Here is a 22131-nt window from a genome sequence, read left to right on the forward strand (position 1 = left end):
CGGTGAGGGTGGGGCCCTTTCCATGTTGTCACGTTGCCAGGCCCGGGAAAGGGCGATGGCAGTGCTTTCTGCGTCTACGCCTCCTCATCCTCTGTCCCTGGAGTAGCTGCGCTGGACTGAGGGCTGTTTTGAAGATGTGAACGGTGACCCTGACCAAGTCATCTCTTCTTTCTGCTTCTCTGTCGCCAATGCAGGTTTCCCTGGGGCTGCTGCATGCTCTTGCCACGCACATCCTGTGGCCCCCGGAGCGCTGGCAGAGGCTGCAGTCCATGCTGCCCCCGGAGCGCCTGCCGGTGCAGAGCGAAGACCAGTGAGGGATGTCCCATCGCCTGCCCTGGAGGCACGGGGAGGCCCCCCACGGCCACCTGCACAGGAAGGGGGGCCGCCACACGGAGACCCTCTGGCACTAAGATGATTAGAAGTTTAAAAGTATTAAATTATATTAAGTAGCACCTGATTTTGTGGTCAATTGTAATATCGCGTTGTTTTGTGTCAAAAAAAAAATATGCCGGCCTTTGGGAATACAGAAGTTGTATTCTCATTTGTCTGCGGGAGGTTATATTTGAGGTTGTGCCCTGCATCCCTATCCTGCTGGTTGCTGGGTGTTGATTTCAGTGCTTGCTGCTGGAAGAATGTGCAAATGAACCTAGGTGAACGCAATGGCTTGAGTGATGTCACTTGCTGTTCAGCTGGAACAGAAGAAACCTGTGGTGCACATACAGATGGGAATTACATCGTGATTGACAGCTTCTACCATGCAGGGACTGCCGGGGGACAGGTTGTGCTGTAATGTGAAATAAAGCACTCATTGCTCAGGTATTGCTTTGCTTGTCATTTCATCTGTACGTCCACGAAGGAGGACTGCCTTCTCTCTTGGGGAGGACCGATTCTGTCAATACTTCCATACAATCATTGGCCCTTTTTACTTGAAAACTGAGGGATCCCATGACTGTTCACATGATGGGGGAACCCATTTGTCTGTATTCGGTCACTATTTCATAAACTGTTCTCAGTGAAATGGAAGAAAAAAATCCCTCCCGATCAACCACGTCTGATATTTTTTTTACCCCAGTGATTTTCCAGTGTTCACGTCTGTAAGGCTGACCACAGTTGCTAAGTGTTATAGTATTAGCACAAGCAAGCCTGTAATTGTATAGATAAGGTGGCAAATGGCCAGCATGCAAGTCTGTATTTATGATGTGTTTCTTCCTCTTCCCTCCCATGGACCTGAGGCTCGCGCTGATGGAAGCTAAGCCTCTGACCCCATTTCCTCTGCATGCCTGGTCTCCCTCTCCTGTTTCATCAGCAACAGAATCCCAAACAAGGACCAGCCCTCTTGCCGATGTGGATGCACACTCATGAGCTTGCAGGGACAGAGGCTCAACAGCAAAAATACATGCATGTTAAGGGCATATGTTGCTAATAACAATTCATTGTCATTACAGTAAGTAGCTTGCTCACCAAACATCAGTGCGTACTTATGTATTAACATTGGTCAAAACTAAAAGTTTTAAAAGATAATACAAAAAGTTTAAAAAAGATAAAAACCCTCCATTTTTTGGACCTTATTTTCATGGTTTTTGGATTTAATGGACGAAGTCCATATGTCATATGTTAATTCTAAATTGATTTTAACCAAGATTTGCTTATGATTAAGTCAACAGATTATTTTTCATTATTAATTCACTGTTAGTTTTAATAAGTTTTAACGAATAGGTCATAAGTTGGGGAAACATGGTAGTAATTTCACAGACATAAATATTACACATCTACAACTATCGTCTACATATTTAAATCCAAGAGTCACTACTTGTAAACAGTGTTTGGGAATGATGAGCACGTGATCATGGGCATCGCTCCAGGTCCGGTCCTGCTGCTGCACAGCACGACTTTCTGCAACAGTGGTAACTCCCACTGGCCGATGTTCCCATGGCTCTGAGTCACACCCCAGCCGTGCGCATTTACTTATGTGACTGGTGAATGCATGCATTCACTAGACCTTTCAGTATAGATTTAAAGTTATATACATACATACATACATATATATATATATATATGTGTGTGTGTGTGTGTGTGTGTGTGTGTGTGTGTGTGTGTATAAAATCTGTGGAATTAAACTTTGTGCACACTTAATTTTAATTACACAAATGTGTCTATGTAAGTAAACTAATTTTTTAAAACATATTCATTTACAGAGTAGAGCAAAGAATCTTAAAATTTGTATGACTGCAAAAGGACCCAATTATCCAAAAGCAATCTTCTGAAAGGAGAACAAAGCTGGAGATATTGTCCTCCCTGATTTTAAACTACATCATACATTTCCCTATTTAAAGCGCTGTGCTAGCGACCTTTGGCACAGAGGTCAGTGAGACAGAACAGAGAGCCAGAAGTAATCCCATACTTACATGGCCAGTTAGTTTACAACCATGGAGACAAGAGCATACAATGGGGAAAGGACTGTCTCTCCAATAAACACTGCTGGGAAAACAGGGCAGCCACAAGCAAAAGAATAGATCTGGTCTCTCTGAAACCATACTCACAAATGAACTCAGAGTGGATTAGAGACTTGAAGGTAAGACCAGAAACCACAAAACTCCTAGAAGAAAACTTAGGAGGTAAGTTTCTTGACATTTTCTTGGTCATGATTTTTTGGATTTGATACCAAAAGCAAAGGCAACAAGAGCAAGCATAAAGAAGTGGGGTGACATCAAACTAAAAGGGTTCTGCACTGCAGAGGAGCCATCAATGGAAGCAAAAGGCAATGTGCTGATGGGAAAACATTTTCAAGTCAGATATCTGATAAGGATTTAATATCTAAGATGTATCAATGACTTATACAACTCAATACAAAAATAAGTAAGCAAGCCAGTCAATTATAAAAACAGGCAGAGAATCTGAGATTTCTCCCCAAAAACCAATAATACCGATGGTCAACAGATACATGAAAAAGGCGCTCAACATCACTGATCATCAGTCATGCAAATCAAGGCCAGAGAGTTCACTTCACACCTGTCAGAACGGCTGTCATAAAAAGGACAAGAACTAATAAGCGTTGTTAAGGATGTGGAAGGAAGGAAATCTTCATACACTGTTGGCGGGACTGTAAATTGGTTTAGCTTCTATGGAAACAGTATAGGGGCTTGCCACAAAATTAAAAATAGAACTACCATATGACCCAGTAATTCCACCTCTGGTATTTATCTGAAGAAAATGAAAACACTAACTCAAAAAGATACATGCAGCCCCATGTCTGTTGCAGCATTATTTACCATAACCAAGACATGGATATAAACCATGTCCATTAAAATATGGATGGAAAGAGAAAGTGTGATCTATAGATATGTATATTAGTCAGCCATACATGGAAATATTGCCATTTTCAACAACATGGATGGACCTTCAGGGAATTATGCAATGTGAAATAAGTCAGAAAGAGAAAGACAAATACTATATGATCTCACTAATATATGGTATCTAACAAAAATGAGCTGAAAGATACAGAGAACAGATTGGTGGCTATGAGAACCAGAGGCAGAGGTGGGGGGTAGAAGGAAGGAAGTAAGTCATGGGGATGATATGCGCAGCATAGTTACTATAATTAGTACTGTGTTGCATACTTGACAATTGCTTCAGAGAGCAGATGTTAAAAGATCTCATCACAAGAAAAATTGTAACTGTTTATGGTGATGAACATTAATTAGACTGATTATGGTGATCATTCCACAATATATATTGTACAATTGTGTTGTACACTTTAAACTACTATAATATGTCAATCATACATTAATTGTAAAAATAAATTGCAGAAACCACGTCTCCAATTGGGGTCCTGATTCCTTGATGCCTTGTGAATTCTCTCTTTTCTGCTAAGTCCAAGTATAATTGAGTCAAGCCACAAACATCAAGAGTGTCCTCCTACACTACCAGTTTCCCCCTTAAATACATGAGGATAAACCTGCCTAAAAATTTATATCTTCAGAGTCAGATGTACCTTGAGAATCAGTCTTAACACCAACTTCTGAAAACAAAATCTTCACAAATGTCTTTATCTTGTCATAGTCACTCTCTCCTTTATTAGTATGGGAGAGACTTCAACAAAACTATTCTCTTTTTCCCAGAAATATCTCTATGTTATATTTTCCAGGTTCCTTTGCTGTTAGCTATGACTATGTTTGGGTTCTTGCCAACTCGGGTGTGACTGAAAGTGATGAATGTGCCTGGCACATGAAACTTCTCCTGGGCACCTCTGGGTTCTTTTTAGGTCTTCCGGTGGGATGTCCATGATGATAAAGCCCTAAGGGTAGCACACGATGGAAAATGTATGGGTCTCCAAATGACCCCCTGAAAAATAGCGAGCACAACTTGAACATCCTCTCAGGACTAGCAAGTGAGCAGGAAACAAATGTCTATTGAGTAATGACACCGACGTGTGGAAATCTGTTAGCACCACTGAGTCCACCCTCATCACGTAAGTTAATTAACATAGAGGTTAAAGGAGTTCATCAACACCAAACCAGAATTATATGAATTGCTGAAGGGGGTTCTTTCAGAAGAGAAAGTAAATAAAGATAAAAATTATGAACAACAAATACATAACTATTGTACCAACAAGTGAATCTAAAAACCAAGGAAATTAAAAAAAAATCTGATGAACAATATTAACTGTTGATTATAATAGAATCAGAGGTATGGAAGGGGAGTGAACTGACAATTCTTGGGGAAAAGGGGAGAGGGGATGTGGGAAGAGACTGAACATAAACTGTGCACTTATGGATGAGGACAATGGGGAGTGGGGAAAGGGCAGAGGGTGGGGTGGGAACCTGGTGGAGGAGAGCAATGGTGGGGGGGGAAAATAGGAACATTTGTAATAATATGAACAATAAAAATTTATTTAAAAAAAACAAAAAAATATAGAGGTTTCTGAGGAGACGCACCCCAGTACAGCTTATAGAATGTCTTTGGGTCAGCTTGCTTTGGCCCAAGACTACTACATATGACTTTAAGAGGTTAAGGTCTCTGTTTACCAAACTTGAAAACAAACCTTATAAGCTGATTTTAGTCTCAACAGCAACTGATTACTCAAATTTTGAACTTCAAAGATGCACACACCATAACAAGCATTTTTATATACAATCAGAAAGACTACAGAATGAGGACTTAGACTTGGAAGGGTATCAATATCACCTGAGAAAATATAGGAGTGGGCAAAAGTAGGTGTACATTATTTGATGGAAAAGTACATGCAGGTTATGATCATTACAATGGTGTTATGACTCTGTGTTTTATGTACTCACAACTGTACATGAAACTCAGGAGGAACAGAGTTCGTATCTAATAGTTTACATAATAACAGATTTATTAGAGTTTTCACATTAATTTGAGTTCATTGATATCTATGTTGTAGTGGTAGTAACTTTGCCATTGCCTTACAAGCTTTTAAACATGAGATTAGCACATCTTCAGTCCTATTAAGAGCCTTACAAGAGGGTGATATCCAATCCCCAGCAGAAAAAAATCAAAACCCACATCCTAGAGAGCTGGAAGGACACACACAGCACGAAAGGATCCCAACAAGAGAGTTCACCTCAAACAGAGCATCCGAGGGCTGGCAGTGGGAGGTGCCAGTGACATTCGCCAACACAGGTGTCTTATTTTAGTTCCTAATCTTCTCACCAAATGTAGATCCTCTATTTTTGGTGAAACATTACTTCTCCAAGGTCAAAAAGGAGAATGGGTGCCCCAAACATACATCATTTCCCCTCAGATCGTCCCAACTCCACTCCTTCTTTCTGGAAAAACAAAATTCAACTCAAATTTTCTCAGACTGTTTCAGCTAGTTTCTGCATTTTTTTTTCCTTTTTTTTATATACCCAAGTTTTAAAGTATTTTTCCAAGGATTTTTAGAGAGAGTGGGAGAGGGAGAGTCAAAGAGAAACATCAATGTGAGAGAGGCACACTGATTGGTTGCCTCCTACATGCTTCTGTATCAGGGCCGGGGGAACTGCAACTGAAGTACATGCATGCCCTTGACTGGAATTGAACTCAGGGCCCTTCATTCTGCAGGTCAATGCTTTATCCACTGAGCCAAATTGGCCAGGGCAGTTTCCACATTCCTCATACAGAGTTTTACTCTCTGGAGAGATGTCATAGATCAGGATGCTGTCAAGATTCAAAACCAGAGTACACCTTTAATCTCCCACTAAATTTATCCAATTCACCCTCCTAGAAGACTGATTCCTCCTGTCTCCTCCCACAAGCATGTTATACCTTCTCTCAATGCTCCCCCTCAACTAAGGGAGCTGCTTCCAATTCAATGAGAATCTGTAAGGAATAAGAAGACTTCACCTGCCTGCCACTATCATATATAACAACCTATCTGCACTTGTATCCATATACTCTGCTTCCTGCCTGTCCTTATGCTTGAACCCATTAAAGTGCACTTTTTCATTTCAGAAAATGGAATTCATGACTGAGAAGGTAAATGTAAACCCATATCCAGACTGGAGTACAAATTAATTGAAAAAAAAGTATATATGCAGGAACTCTCTAATATCCACTGTTACTAGATCCAAGTCTTCTCACCTAGTCAAGGAAATGTCTCTAGCAATGAACCCTCTTCTCCTATATCATTAATTCCCTGTTCTTGCATAGTCAATACAGGGACCAGGCATATGTCCCACTACTGTGTTATACTGGGAACAGGCATACTTCCCAGTCCTGGGTTAAACAATTCTGGGACCAGGCATCCATCTCAGTCCTAGGTTAATACGGAGAAGCAGCAAAAGTAACCTCGCTACAATAACTGCTCTGGAAGTTAAGGCTGAACCAAGCAGACAGCTGACTCAACATGAACGCTGAGACTCTCCCCTTGACTCGTCCACAAATGCAAGCCCCTCCCAGTTGGTTCCCCACCAATGGCCAGGAGCTGCCGAAAGGCACTGCTCCTTTTATCTCTCTACCATGAAATTCTCATTCATGATTCCTGTAACCAGCGGTGGGTTAGGCTCATGGGTTCATACATTTAACACACGTTTGTTGATGCCTACTATTTTTCAATCGCTGCTTGAATAGAAAAGTGGGTTTAAACACACCTGGTTGTATGCCCTGGGGATGAAATGATTAAAGTGCTAATGAGCAGTTCAGGAAAGACCCAGCCTGTATTAAAGAGTGGTAACTGTGCGGCACAGTGTACAAGCAGCATCAAACAGTGGGTGAAGAAAATACTGGGGGGCAAGAACTTGTTGGCCCACACTGACCCCAGACCCCATAGGACCAATTTCCATATCATCGTCTCCCATTTACAGACTCACTCTCACTCCTCTGAGGGCCCACAGCGCCCTCATGACCTTTCTCATGACCTTTTTTTTTTTTTAATTTTAGAGAGAGAGGAAGGGAGAGGGAGAGATAAAAGCATCGATGGAGAGAAACATTGATTGGCTGCCTCCTGCATGCTCCCTCCTGGGGATTGAGCCAGCAACCCAGGCATGTACCCTGACTGTGAATGGAACTCAACATCACTTTTTTTTCGTGGGACGACACCCAGTCACTGAGCCACACCTGCTGGGCATGTCTCTTATTTGTAAGTCTGAAATAAACCACCCCTCACTAAGCTTTTTGAAGTTTCATGTCTCGTTTCCATATCTTTTAAAACCCTCATCCAGAGCCTTGCACATAGAAATGCTCAATACATATTGTCAGAATGGATCACTGATACAGAAGATCAGACTGAAATTCTCAAATAACGTTATTCACCAGGTTTCTGGTCCTTCTTTTTAGAGCTGAGAGAGTGACTGAAGTAGTTAACGACCAACAGGAAAGATGATGTGAGGACCCAGGGTAGCAGCGAGCTGAGGTGGCGATGCTGAAGATGCTGGAATTGTTGACGGTCGCTGGGAGAAAGATCCCATTTCATTTCTCCCATTCCCTTGCAGCAACTCCAAGACCCTGGAGATTTCTGCTGGGAGTCTGTGTGTGTGCACAAGTATTGCAAGGAACTTCAGGGAGCGGGGCTTTTGTCACCAACCTCCAGGCACTGTGACATACAGAATATTAAGAGCATCAAACTAGCCAACATCCAGGGGAGAACAGACAGACTGAAGAGCTGCTGCAGGCAGTTAATCTTCTGGAAGGTACTGCAAGGGAAGACAGGTTTGTTCGCCCAGCTGGCTGTCGCAAGTCTACTTCTGTATGATTTGTTACCTTCCCCGGTGGGAAATCTAGGTCTTGACATTGAATCCCAAGGTAGGGGATGCCTGGGTCAATAAATAAATTCAGCCGAGGGGAGAGAAAGTGCAAAAGCTTTTCGTCAACCTTTACACTGGAACTAAAGTCTAGGCCAAATTTGGCCCCGGGTATAAATGTTTCTATGCACATTTATTATGGCTTGAGGAAAAGAGAAACCAATGAATTGTCCATGAGCCTTATTATTACAAGGCAATCTTTTTCAAAATCATCATTCGATAATGATTCTAGGTGGACATCTCAGCCAGAAAATTTGCACTTACTACAGAAAATTATGTTCTATATATTACCCTAAAGATAACATCTCAGTGGTCAAAATCATTAAATGCGACCTTCATGAATAGTGTAGATTCCACAGAGTCCTCGAATGGGAGAAATTCATTGTCTAATGTGTCTTTTCTCGGCCTGACATAAGCAAATGTCGTGTTTTAGTAGAACTAATATTATGTCAGCTTGAAGGACGAGCATCAGTATTTTTGTCATCTTCGCTTTCCTTTCTGCAGAAAAAGAATGTGCATAAGAAAAGAAGTCTGTCATCCAGCTGAAACTGGTTTTCTACTCTGTTTCAAGTGGGCCCACCATCTGTGACTGGTGCCTCGTGGGGGTTGACCCCCAGCTCATAGGTAACTCTGATTAATCTGAGGCAGTCAGGATAATCTCATGGGCCCTGGCAGAGTCTGTAAGACTGTAAATTGGAGTTTTTCCTGTACACAAGCTTTGGTTGAGAAATGGAAATGAGACTCATCCCAGAACACTGAGACCCATGGAGAGGTTTCCTGGGTTCTTCTAGAAAGGACGTTTTCTCACTGGTCTGGGGTTTATTGGATCAACTCCTTCTCTTCCTCTCAGCACCGTGGTGTGTGGTGGTAAAGCCTTAGGGTAATAGCTAATGCATAACCAAAGGACCACAGAGAAATGGAGCTGAAGCCATTGTATTTTTGCTGATTCAGAACCTTGTCTTTTTGACTAATTCTCATGAGTATAATTTTGATACTTGAATCCTCCAACTGACTGATACATGCTAAATAGATGACTATTGAGAGTAACTTAAGTATATGTTAGAGTTGCTTAATAATTCTCTGATCAAGACATAATAATCAAAACCAATGGATGAACCTTGGTCGCAAAGGAAAGGAGAAGAGAGGAGAGGAGAGAAAGGAAGAGTGAGAAAGGGAGGGATGGAGAAAAGTGCTATGTTGTATGTCGATTGTATATTTAACTTATTAAAAAAAAAAAACACTGTGCTCTTCCAGAGTGGTTGTGCATTCTCAGCAGCAGTATATGAGACATACATATGGTTTTCTATATCTTATCAGCACTTAATACTATCAGTATTTTTTATCTTAGCCATTCAGATAGGTCTGTAGAGATAGTGATTTTAATTTTCATTCCTCTAAAGGCAGGCAATGTTGAACATCTTTTCATGTGTTTATTTGTCATCCATATAGCTTCTTTGGTGACGTGTCTGTTCAATTATTTGTTCTAAATGGATTGTTTGTTTTCTTAATATTGAGTTTTTAGAGCTTGCTATGTATTCTGAATGCCAACAATTTGCCTGATGTGTGTTTTGCAAATATTTTCTCCTAGTTGCTGTGGAAATTTTCCTTCTCTTTTCTTTTCCTCTTCTTAATAGGATCTTTTGTAGAGCAATAGTGTTTTTGTTGTTGTTGTTATTTTTTTTTAAAAAAAAACCTTTATAAAGACTAATTTCTTTTTTAAATTTTATAGATAATGCCTTTAGTGTCATGACTGAGAAATCGCCGCCGAATCCTAGGTCATAAATAATTAATTAGCATTTCCATTTTGTCTCTCCTACTTTCTCTTTTTGCCATACCCCTCCTCCATGCTGGAGCCCTGTATCAGACTATAGAGGAAGCTCATCAACCTGGAGCCAAGCACTTGTCATCATTATGGTCCGATTCAGGGAGGTCTCCATATGGGTCCATTAGCTCCTAATATGTGGTCTGGTTCTTTCATTTGGTGACTTATCCAGACCCATTTCTGGGTCAGGGTTTCTTCCCCTGTTAGAAGACGAGGTTGAGATAGGCCTGTCTGGGCACCATGGGTGAGCCTGAAGTCCAGTGCCTCCTACACACTTGTAAGTGTGGGGAAATAGGAGATGTAGTGCTCACAGGGACCAATGTCTCACTGAGAATAGCTCAGAAGAAAATCTCCAATTTTGAAAAGAAGAGCTGAGGAAAGAAGCTAAAACAGAGACACCAGGAGGCAACGGGAATATGAGAATGGCTATAGGCAGGGGGTTCTGAAAATGGGAACTGGTGTGAGCTAATATACTTAGAAATAAAGGCAACACTAATAGCTAATTCTTAAAATTGCATGCACCCTGTGATAGGCACTGTTTTAAATACTCTCCATCAGCAGTTCCCAAAGGATGGTCCAGGGAACCCTCAAGACCCTTTAAGGGACCTGCAAGTTCCAGTCTATTTCCATAAGCACAGTAATACACGGATTGACATTTTTACTTTGTTCTCTGTGAGAACGAATGGAGTTTTCCTGAGGCAACACAACATACACTATTGCAATAGGCTGAAAGCAGAAATGTATCTGAGAATCCAAGTGTCTTCCATTAAGCCAGACAAAAGAACAGATTTGAAAAAAAGTAAAATGAGTTTTTCTTGTTTTGGCACAGAGAGCGAGGGAGGTAGGGGGTTAGGTTGAATGGAGAGAGAAACCCAAAGGCCTCGAGAGGAATCCTGAGCTGGACTGAAGTTACTCCCTTAGCATAGATGAGGGGTTAGAGTTAGGATGCTGGTTGAGGAGCTCTCTCCTTACTGAATGTGAGCCCTGGTCCCCATGCCTCCGGTGTAATGTGCGCTCTGTACTGCTGCATTCGCTCCGTGTGAGGCTGCTGCCAGGAAGGAAGAAGCAACCCGGGCAGCATCCAGAGGGCAGTGTGACATGGCCGGCAGGCCCCGTGGTTTGAGGCCTGATCAGCAACAAAGCCATGAAATTCACGGTTACCAATGGGAACCAGACAAGAACATTCTTGCCACAGGTTCCCTAAGGCCATGAAAGGGGAGAGAAAGCCAGGCGATGTGGGCCTTAAGGAAGAAGCAAAGAAATTGACTTTTTTTTTTAAATATAAAAAAGTATTTAGCAATTAACTATGGAGCATGGATTCCATGTGAAATGACTGTTGTTGATCGCAGTGCTGTGTTGCTCAAACGGGAACCACCGATAGGCTCTGGCCTGAACAGCACACTTTCGGAGTGACGGTTTCATCTGGAGGTCATGTGAACTGTGTGTTGACATTTACAATGTGCATCGATGCCATAACTATATTACAAAGCAGGGCACAAAAGTCACGTACGCTTTTAAGATGAACAACAGATCTGTGGGGTCTTATTTGCCATCGCTCTGGCAGGAACTGGAGAGCTTTCTGACCCCACGCCCCCACGGTCTCCATCTCTGTGGGCCAGAATGGGGTGCGTCCTTCCCTGTTCCTGCTCATTCGCTGGCCTGGTGTCTTGAAATGAAACTACAGACATTGAAATGTCAATGATATGGGAACTATCAAGGGGACATATTTTTAAATGGAGATATATAAAAATTTTCTAATATTCTATTTGAGTATCTATAATTGGCTAATAACTCACAAAAGTCGGTTTCCGAAGAAAGAACCTACCCTTGACCGCCTACTTGCCCGATACGCCATTCATTTCACGCCCGCACCCCCGGCCAATGCCAGGCTCCACTCCCCAGGGCCAAGCAGGGGCCACGCTGGGAAGGGCCTGTCACCTGGAAGGCATTGCACTGAGACCTGCTGCTCACAGCGTGGTCTGGGCTCGGCATCACTGATACCATCAGGCACTTGGTTAGGAATAAATCTCAGGCCCCAACTCAGAGCCAATTCAGAATCAGCATTTTAACACATTTGAAGCAAGTGGGGCTAGAGCAGCGTTTTTCAACCGCTGTTCCGCAGCACACTAGTGTGCCGCGAGATGTTGCCTGGTGTGCCGTAGGTGCAGACAAGACAAGAATTTTATAATTTTTCACTATTTTGTTTACTTAATATTTCATAATAAAGTAATTATAAAATACTTTGTGTTTATTTGATTCCTATTCAAGAGAATTACTTTATATATAGTCAATATAGGCACAGAGTTAAATTTTTTAACATTTTCTAATGGTGGTGTGCCTCGTGATTTTTTTCATGAAACAAGTGTGCCTTTGCCCAAAAAAGGTTGAAAAACACTGGGCTAGAGGATGTGCCACGAGCCCTGTGCCAGGGGGTGGCAGGCATAAAACATGAGAGGGCATTTCACTGCCTCAGCCCCCAGTAACATCACTTCCCTCTCGCTGACTGGAGCCAGACATGCGATTCTCTAACCAAGGAGGCTGGCACACATGGGGGCGCACATGGGATAGCTGATGAGTGTCACTACCGCCACCCAGCTGCCGTATCCTAAGTGGATACTAGATTGTTTGAATGATGATGGTCAAATGGCTTTCAGAATCCTGAACGTGAAGGCTTCTCACTTTAACATATCCATTACCAAGTTGTCTCTTCCATTTTCGTTAATAGGAATAAGTAATGTAACTGCGTCACACCAAATGCAGTGAATCTGATAAATCTGTGGGCTAGATACAGACGATCTAGGAAAAATTCCAATGCCATAGAGCTCCCTTTGGTTATAAATATTGATGTTCAGGATCAAAATTGATGTAAATGTGACACAATATTTACATACCCCAGGAAGTTCCCAGGCTGTTTATATACTTCACATTCTTTGGACAAACTAGTAAAATCAATTATAGTCCTCAGGCATAACCTCAACATCGATGATCATTGTGTTTTGTGGGTTGTTGTTTTTTTGAGGTTAACGGAGTCCTTAAGTGTCACATATTGGCCAGCACACAGTGGAGAGGTGAGCAGGTAACCTTTAAATAACCAAGGGCAAGGCAGAGTCTAAGAAAGAAGGAATGTCAATTATTCTAATGAGCATGTAGGAATCTAAGGACCCTTATAACAAGGAATGAAGGTCTGAGCAAAGACTAAAGGCCAGGGAAACTTTATTTGGAATATAAAATCATAAGAATGGATTGGGGGATATTTTTTAAAGAACTACCACAAAATATTAAATTCAATTTTCTCAACCATGTTTATTCTCATTTCTGAATTGAGAATATTTAAAGTCATTGCTTAATTTCTCTCTTCTTTTTTTACCTTTATTGTTGAGATTATTACAGATGTCTCTCTTTTTCCCCCCAATTGCTCCCCTCCATCCAATTCCCACCCACTCCAGGTCCTTGCCACCCTATTGTCTGTGTCCGTAGGTACTGCATACATGCATATAAGATATTTGTCTATTGGCTTCCTGCACCTCTCACACCCCCTTCCCTCTGAGAATCATCAGTCTGTTTCAATTCATGCCCCTGATTCTATTCCATTCACCAGTTTATTCTGTTCATCAGATTTTTTATTCATTTGGTTTTTATTCATTTAGATTCACTTATTGATATGAATTTGTTGTTCAGAATTTTTTTTATCTTTACCTTTTTCTTCTTCTTCCTCTTTTTAAAGAATACCATTCAGCATTTCATATAATACTGGTTTGGTGGTGATTAACTCCTTTAGCTTTTTCTTGTCTGTGAAGCTCTTTGTCTGACCTTCAATTCTAAATGACAGCTTTGCTGGGTAATCTTGGTTATAGGTTCTTGCTGTTCATCACTTTGAATATTTCTTGCCACTCCCTTCTAGCCTGCATAGTTTCTGTTGAGAAATCAGCTGACTGTCGTATGGATACTCCCTTGTGGGTAACTAGCTGTTTTCCTCTTGCTACTTTTAATATTCTCTCTTTGTCTTTTGACTGGCATTTTAATTATGATGAAGTGTCTTGATGTGGTTCTCTTTGGATTCCTCTTGTTTGGGATTCTCTGAGCTTCCTAGACTTGAAAGTCTATTTCTTTCACCAGGTAGGGGTAGTTTTCTGTCATTATTTTTTCCAATAGGTTTTCAATATCTTGCTCTCTTTCTTCTTCTGGCACCCTCATAATTCCAATGTTGGTACGCTTGAAGTTGTCCCAGAGGCTCCCTTCACTATCTTCATAGTTTTGGATACTGTTTTTGATGTGGTTGTTGGAGGCAGCAACTACAGGTCTATACCTATGTCACCATCTTGGTTCCTCCCTAATTTTCCTTTGATTTTTTTTCTCCTCCTTTGTACTTTTTAAAATAAGTTAAGTTAATATCAATCCTACTAAGCATGTGAATGTTTAGATTCTTGAAAGATGAAATATTTATATCCTCATCTATATACTAAGGATAAAAATATGTATCTCTTATGTAGAAAATGAGTGTAAAAATTTCAGGTGCAGTGTCCCCACACCTGCTTCGTCTGTACTCCCCGAAACAGCTGATCCTGGTGGAAAACCAAACCTTTCCTGAAGAAGCAAACAGGCACTTCTCGGCTGAAGGAAGGCACCTCAGAGATTTTCTGCATGTTTTGTTTGTTTCCTCAGCTCCTCATGTGCCGAAAAGATGGTCTTTTTAATTTGGAGCAGATCATCCCAGATTGCTTCAAACCATGCACAGGCTGGGCATAACGGTGCCTGAACCACTGTCAGCCGCTCATTACACTCCTGCCATTCCCCAAGTCACCGGTAGCCCATGGTTTCAACCACAGACAGATGGCGGCCCGGCATGGCCAGCCCTGGGACTCTGATTTCTCCCGCTGCCGCTCATCTGTCTCCGAGACCCTCAAGGACAGGCAGTGCATCCGTCCTGGGCCAATGGCACTCGCTGCTCTGAAAACACAGAATGCACTTATGCAGTCTTGGAGGTGAGCAGAGGCATTTAAACATTTTATCTGGAATTTACGCACCACTTACTTCCCAAAACGACCTGAGGTGACTGCCAAGGAGGAAGGGCTGCGTGCCAGAGAGAGCTCCGTGCTCTTTTTGTTGTCATAACATATAAATCAGCCATAATTTCTACCTAAATTGTCCTGGCTCCGAATGGATTGAGAGCTTGGTGATTAAAAACGCAGATCCAGGATGCAGACTCATCTTGGTGTGAGTCTCTTAATGTCCCTCAGCAGCTGGATCCCTTCCCTGAGCCTCTGTGCCTTCCTCTTGGAGGTGAAGCAACTGTCCAGCAAGGTTTCCTGAGCGCCGGACCAGGTCACCTGTGTCACACAGCCCAACAAATGACAACTCTAAACCTCTTCCCATTATTATTTTCTCTTCTGTCGGGAGTGGATCCGATTCAGTGCAATCATATATCCATGTAGTGTCTGCGGATACGCTAGGTGGTTTCAAAATTTTTAATTTACAGGCGACTGTTCTGAAGACCCCATAGGTCCTGCTTTGTTTTTTAAATGCTAGCATAAGCCAGTCAGGGAAAGACAGAACCGCATGATTTCACTCATATGTAGAATTCAAGGAACACACTGAACTACCAAGCAAAATAGAGACAGACTCATAGGTAGAGAGCAGGTGGACAGTTCGTGTGTGTGTGTGTGTGTGTGTGTGTGTGTGTGCTGGTGGTGGTGGTGAAGGGATTGAGCAAAAAAGAAAAAAGAGAGAACTCATGGACAACAGTGTAGTGATGGCAGGGGAGGGCGGGAGGGTGAAGGAAAAGGGGGCATGGAGCAGATAAATGGGGATGGGAAAATTAAATTAAATCTAAAACATTACAAAAAAAAAAAAAGGACCAAATTAAAAAACCTAAATAAAAGTAAAATGGCCCCTGGCCTGCTGTAGCCATGCAGGCAGTCACCGGAAACACATCACCCGGGACACCAGGCAGGAGAAGCGAAACTCCAAGGACTCGAGGGCGAGGAGTTAGGCAATGAGAGTGGCTAGGCCCGTTTCCCTCTCGGCCTCCCTCCCTCGTTAGCCCTGGAGACGCCGGGTTATAATGTCAGCGGTTTCTGATGGGAGATGAAAGAAGGAACCTCTTGCTGCCTGTTAATATTTTAACAGCCAGCTGGTAAACCTCGCTTCCTAAGTGCATGTGTGAGAGAAATAAACGTTGACACTGGGCAAGCCTTTCCTTTGTACTTCTGATGAGTTTCAAACGGAAGCTTTTAGTATGTGAGTGAGTCAGCAAAACACACCCCAACCTGAAAGGAAAGGAAAAAAAGCCTTCCACCTGCCTGGGCAGCGTGCCTCTTCCTGTGGCTGTCTGCACTCAGGCTGGGCAAGGGCGCCCCACCCCGCAGCGAGCATCACCCGGTGCTGGCTGGGAAGGCATGACCGTGGGTCACTGGACCTGCTGCATCCGGGTCTGCACTGGGACAAGGCACCGGGCTGACCCCAATGCATTGGACATTGGAGAAGCCCTGCTGGCCCTCTCCTTTGCTTGTGCTCTCTCCAAACAACCGTCCGGATGCCCCTACTAACTCCCTGGCGATGCTATCATAACGCCCACTGTCACCCAGGCATGGCTTCCCCGAGCATGTCCATTCTGCACAAGCATACCCAAGTGATAGGATTGCTGGGAAACTAGGGGTGGGAAGGCCATCCAAGCGAGGCTCCTGGTAACCAGAGATGCTAGTTAGAAACACGTGGGGCCTCCAGAGACAGGGCGGCAGGCACCCAGCATGCCTGGAGGACGCTTGGAGGGCATCAAAATCCACAAGAAACAATGCCGTAGGACCTGGATTAAGAGTCCAAATGATGCAGATGAAGGTGGAGCTCGGATCACAGGGGGTGAGCACCAGCTGGGACAGGAGAGCTGGGGTAGGAGGGACCCTGCTTTCCTGAGGAGTCCCAGCTGCTCCTCATTTGAAAGTAGAGGCAGGCTGTCCCAGGGGTGCTGCCTCACAATGCAGCCCCTTTCATAAGGTCAGTTCCACAGAAACAAAGAACAACGCTGGCCTTTTGTTAGTCATTTGAGATATGTTGAGACTAAGAAAAATGAGAATAAGAGAAAGTGACTGACTTCTTAAATTGGTATCTAATACATTATTGAACTCTAAACCATATAATAATGTCCAATAGCTTTGCATTGCAATTACACAATTTTAATATTTTAATTATTAAGTGAATTTCTTTCTAATTTTCCCCTTGCTCTCTTCCTTTAACCCTAGTGCCAATGCTGTGATTTTCCTCAGCACCAGGCTTTTCCCTTGATCTTAGCTCTTCCAACAACCCCAGCTCCCCACATTGGACAAATCACAGACTTTGCTGACAACTGGGTCCCAGCAAGGGGGAGGCCTTTTTCTCTCTCTGGCCTGGCCTCTTCCTGGCCAGTACTGATCAGTCAACAGATGCTTAAAACAGAATGAGAGTCTACAATCTGAAAACATAAAACCTAAAAAAAAATTATTGAATTTATTGGGGTGACATTGGTCAGTAAGATTATATAGGTTTCAGGTGTACAATTCTATAATACACCATCTGTATATTATATTGTGCATTCATCATCCAAAGTCAGGTCTCCTTCCATCACCATTTCCCCCCTACACCTTTACCTTCTTCTACCTCCGCACCCCCTTTCCCTCTGGTAACTACCCTACAGTTGTTTGTCTGTGTCTATGGATTTTGTTTGTTTTGTTGCTCAATCCCTTCACCTTTTTCATCCAGCCAAGATTTGCTAATCAACCAAGTGCCCATCAGTAGATGAGTGGACAAAAAAGCTGTGGTCCATTTACTACTCTACTATAAAAAAGAAGGAACTCTTACTTTAAGCCTAGATAGACCTAGAGATTATGCTAAGTGAAATAAGCCAGTCAGAGAAAGACAAGTACCATATGACTTCATTTTTAGGTGTAATCTGATGAGCAAAATAAACTAACAAATAAAATAGAAAACATAAAACTTTGATTCGGTGTAAACAATCCAATTTGATCCAATTTAAAAATAAGCATGCTAGTTTTCTCTTATACTTAATCTACCTAGGGGTCAAACAATAGATAGAAATAGAAGAATTTTCTTTGATTTTTAAAGGCCTAAATATAAAAGAGGTGCCAAATAAGATAGAAATTTGGCCTTGGGACAATCACAGTTTGAGGAGCCCTGGCATATGCCCCACTTTTTGAAGACAAGGTAACAGTGGAGGTCTAGAAAGTAGCTAGGGCTTACGGTTGAAAAGGGCAATAGGTATAAACTCAGATGATGTCCCAACCTTGCCATGTTCTCAAATTATGCCCACCTCTTCATGGCTGAGAAAATCATGTTGCTTTTGAGAATTTCAATGAAAGAGAAGTTGGAAATTGTACATATACTGTCAAAAACATGTATTTGTTAACTGGTGTGAATGTTACTAAAGCAAAGATTGATAAATGCATACATGAAAGTTAGCTGAAAAATAGGTACACAGATAATAATTTAATAATAAAAAAAGAAAGTTAGCTGAGCAGTTGTTAACTGCCTAGCAAAAATATCATAGGGAAAAGGCTTTTACACAATAATTCATCACTGCAGAATTGGCTGTCGGGGAACACAATCATCTCAGCAGAACAATGCACTTATTAAAAAGTATAATTTGCTGTTCCATCATACTTTCCATCCTCCTTGGGTTTGAAATGCTAATCATTCATGGGTTGCTGCTGCTGTTTGTAACGCCTTTAAAATTCATTACAAACTATACCAAGATTGTAAACACCTGTGCCTGTCTGCATACATATGTATCGAAAATCAATATGGCTATGCTAAAGTATTCGAAAAAATATTATAATGATCTCAGCAGTTCTACCGATCCATTACTAGTACTTTGATTTCTCTTTATGGCATTTTTTATGGTTTGCAATATGAGAAAAATATATGGTCCCAGTTTATTTATCTTTCTTCTTGGAAGAAAGATAGTTCATCAAGTCAACTCGGATTTCTTCTGGATACGTATCTTCTAAAGTGTAAAACAGTCTTTATTCAGATGTTAAAATGAGCAAATGAATATTTAACACAACTTGACAGGTCCCTCCACAGGATCACTCCTACACAGTAGTTCTCAGGCAGAGAGAGAGAGAGAGAGAGAGAGAGAGAGAGAGAGAGAGAGAGAGAGAGAGAGAGAGAGAGAGAGAGAGAGAGAAAGAGTGTTTCCTTGGAGACAACAATGAGCACCAACCAACAATCCTAACCTCTGTTAGGTTGTAGAAAGTAAGCACAGGAGTCTGTCCAGCGTCCCTATGGGAGCCGCACACCGGCTGGCTCTCAGACAACTCTGTGAATTCACCACAGCCAAACAAGGGTCTTCATTCACTTGCTCATTCACTCCTTTGTGTTAATCTAAGGTAGGAGTGTCGAACTCAATCAGGGAAGGGGCCAAAATCTAAAATCCAGCCTAAATCGCGGGCCGAATGGTTGACTGAACAGTCATAAACTGTCATTGTGATGGAAACGCAGCGGAGTGCAGTGATGACAGCGCGGTGCGGGCCACATTGCAAGGCCTGGCGGGACGGATTTGGCCCGCGGGCCTTGTGTTTGACACATGTGATAAGGACTCCTGATTTTAAAACATGTTGAAGAGGACAGAATGGAAACAGGTGAAAAGAGATCCATTTCTGTGGCTCAGAGCAGGAAACATGCCATTCCAAGGTGCCCTCCCCTTCCCAGAGGACACCGGCTGCTACGAGAGTGAAGTGCCGGTCACACTGTAAATATCTGTTCTTGGTTTAAGAGAAGGGGAGTAGGACATGGTATCAAATGACTTCATTTCTCACTCCAGTAATAGTCATTACCAATGTAATTTTAGGTAACTTTCTCTCCCTTACTTTCCTCATCTGTAATGTAATGACAACTTTGCCTACATTGGGCAAATCCCGACATGTAGTTGGCCCTCATGAATGTGATTTTACTCTAAATTTAGGAAAAAGTAACATCAATATATAATTCTATGGTTTCCAAGTAAACCTCACAGTCTACTGAGAGGCAGGGAGAGCAGTTATTTCTATTTGGGTTCCGTAGAGATGACCCCGGATGTCAGAAACATAGTTTGCACAGTGTCTTCAGGAAGCCTGGACTTGAACCCATTGTCCCAAGATGAACCCAGAACGCAGCCATGCCTCCATTTCCTAGCTAAATGGATGTACAATGCTGTTAATAGGGTTCTGTGCATCATCCTTCATCTAAAAGATTCACCCATTCTCTACTTCTGTCCACATAAAAGACGTGGCGTGGCCACAGTTTCGGTGCAGAGCCACTCTGTCTCAGCCACACGGCCATAGACACTTTCAATCTCGGAAGAGTTGGGTAAATATTCACGTGTGACCTCAGGAGACCACAGGCCATTAAAGTCATCCAAATAAAAGTTCAAATGCCAACATATCCCTTCAGTAGTGTCTCTATGGCTGTGTGGCTTAGACAAAGTATTAATCCTCTCATCTCTAGAGTCAACCGGTGATTGCGCCTCCTATTCAGTGTGCGTTCTATGCGAGGAATCTGGGGGCAGCAAGTTAAAGAGGTGTCTACATTCTCATCCTTGTGACCACAGCTAAGACACTGGAGCTAATTCTGTCTCTGTGACTGTTTGATCCTGAGGGAAACCCTGCCATTCTGATTGGTCAGTCCAGACCCAGGCTGAACTTATTCTTAGCAACCGACAACTTACCTTTTGACCTCTGTGCTTTCCTGATGTCCACACTGTGTGTCTGTGTGTGACCATCTACACTCTCTAGAATGTTCTCTCTCTCAATGCCCTTGGTCAAAGTACCCAAATGCTCACTCCAGCTTTACTGCTGAGTAACGAATGCCCACCTCAACAATGGCCTCTTGACCTAGGTTATCCTATTTTTTACCGTCATCTTGAGCACACTTCTCTGTACACAACCACAAGATCTGCTTCTTTGATGCTTGGTAAAATTCCCCCTAACTTTATTGAGGTTAATTGGTAAATAAAAACTGTACATACTTAATGTGTGTGACATGAGGCTTTGGTATTCCTCTACAATGCCACACGACTACCACGATGAAGATAATGAACACATTCATTGTCTGGTACAGGTATGTCTGTGTGCAGAGAACCCCAAAGATCCACTCCCAGAGACTCTAACTTTACAGCACAGTATTATTAACTCTAGTTACCATGCTGTACATTAGATCTGCAGAATATACACATATTTTATCTGAACTGTGTACAGTTTTACCAAAGTCTCCGCTGGTTAATCGCTATTATAAAAATAACTTTATTATAAAGTCCACACTTACATAGGCCAATATAACAATGGCTGCTCTGTTAATAAAAACTGAGATGACTAAAACAGACATGACTCCAAGAATGGGCAATTCACCAGAGTGGCTGATTTATACAATTAGGCAAATCAATCATTTCTCAGAGAAGGAATTTTCAGTAAATGAACCCTATCAGTGTTTAGCATCATTTAGCCACCATGGACTAAATTACACAGCCTGTAATTTGGAGAGAATTATGCTGCCTATCTCTAGTTTACTGAACACAGAAAAAATAGCCCATGCATGTGGTTTTAAGAATGTTGTAAATGAGAATTCAGTTTTGAAGAAAACACCTAACGTAAAAAGCCTTAAGGTAGGACGGATGAACTGGATGCAGATGACCTAAGGGAAAGAAAGGAGGGACACAGGGAGAGAGAGAAAGAAATGGGACAGGAGGATAGGAAGAAAGGAAGAAAAAAAGAAGGAAGGAAGGAAGGGAGGGAGGGAAGGAGGGAGGAAGGGAGGAAGAAAGGAAAGAACGAGGAAAATGAGGGAGGGAGAAAGAGAAAGGAGGGAGCCTAAACTGGTTTGGCTCAGCAGATAAGCATGTCGGTCTGCAGACTGAAAGGTCCCAGGTTCGATTCCAGTCAAGGGCATGTACATTGGTTGTGGGTACATCCCCTGTAGGGGGTGTGCAGGAGGCAGCTGGTCGATGTTTCCCTCTCATCGACGTTTCTAGCTCTCTATCCCCTCTCCCTTCCTCTCTGTGGAAAATCACTAAAATATATTAAAAAAAAAAAAAAGAAAAAAAAAAAA

The 22131-nt window shown here is 42.3% G+C and overlaps 1 protein-coding gene across 2 annotated transcripts in view; it reads left to right on the forward strand.

Moving 5' to 3' along the window:
• The window catches only part of IMMP2L (inner mitochondrial membrane peptidase subunit 2), a 364131-nt gene extending 363314 nt beyond the window's left edge, over positions 1–817 (forward strand). For both annotated transcript variants that reach the window (XM_036453751.2, XM_045587193.1), the window contains one exon: positions 195–817. In XM_036453751.2, coding sequence (XP_036309644.1) covers positions 195–314 — 120 coding nt within the window. In that variant the 3' untranslated portion in view covers positions 315–817. The remainder of the gene's footprint in view (positions 1–194) is intronic.
• Positions 818–22131: the final 21314 nt, after the last annotated feature.

This window comes from Pipistrellus kuhlii, unplaced genomic scaffold (assembly GCF_014108245.1).
Source record: "Pipistrellus kuhlii isolate mPipKuh1 unplaced genomic scaffold, mPipKuh1.p scaffold_m20_p_26, whole genome shotgun sequence".
NCBI classification, from domain to species: domain Eukaryota; kingdom Metazoa; phylum Chordata; class Mammalia; order Chiroptera; family Vespertilionidae; genus Pipistrellus; species Pipistrellus kuhlii.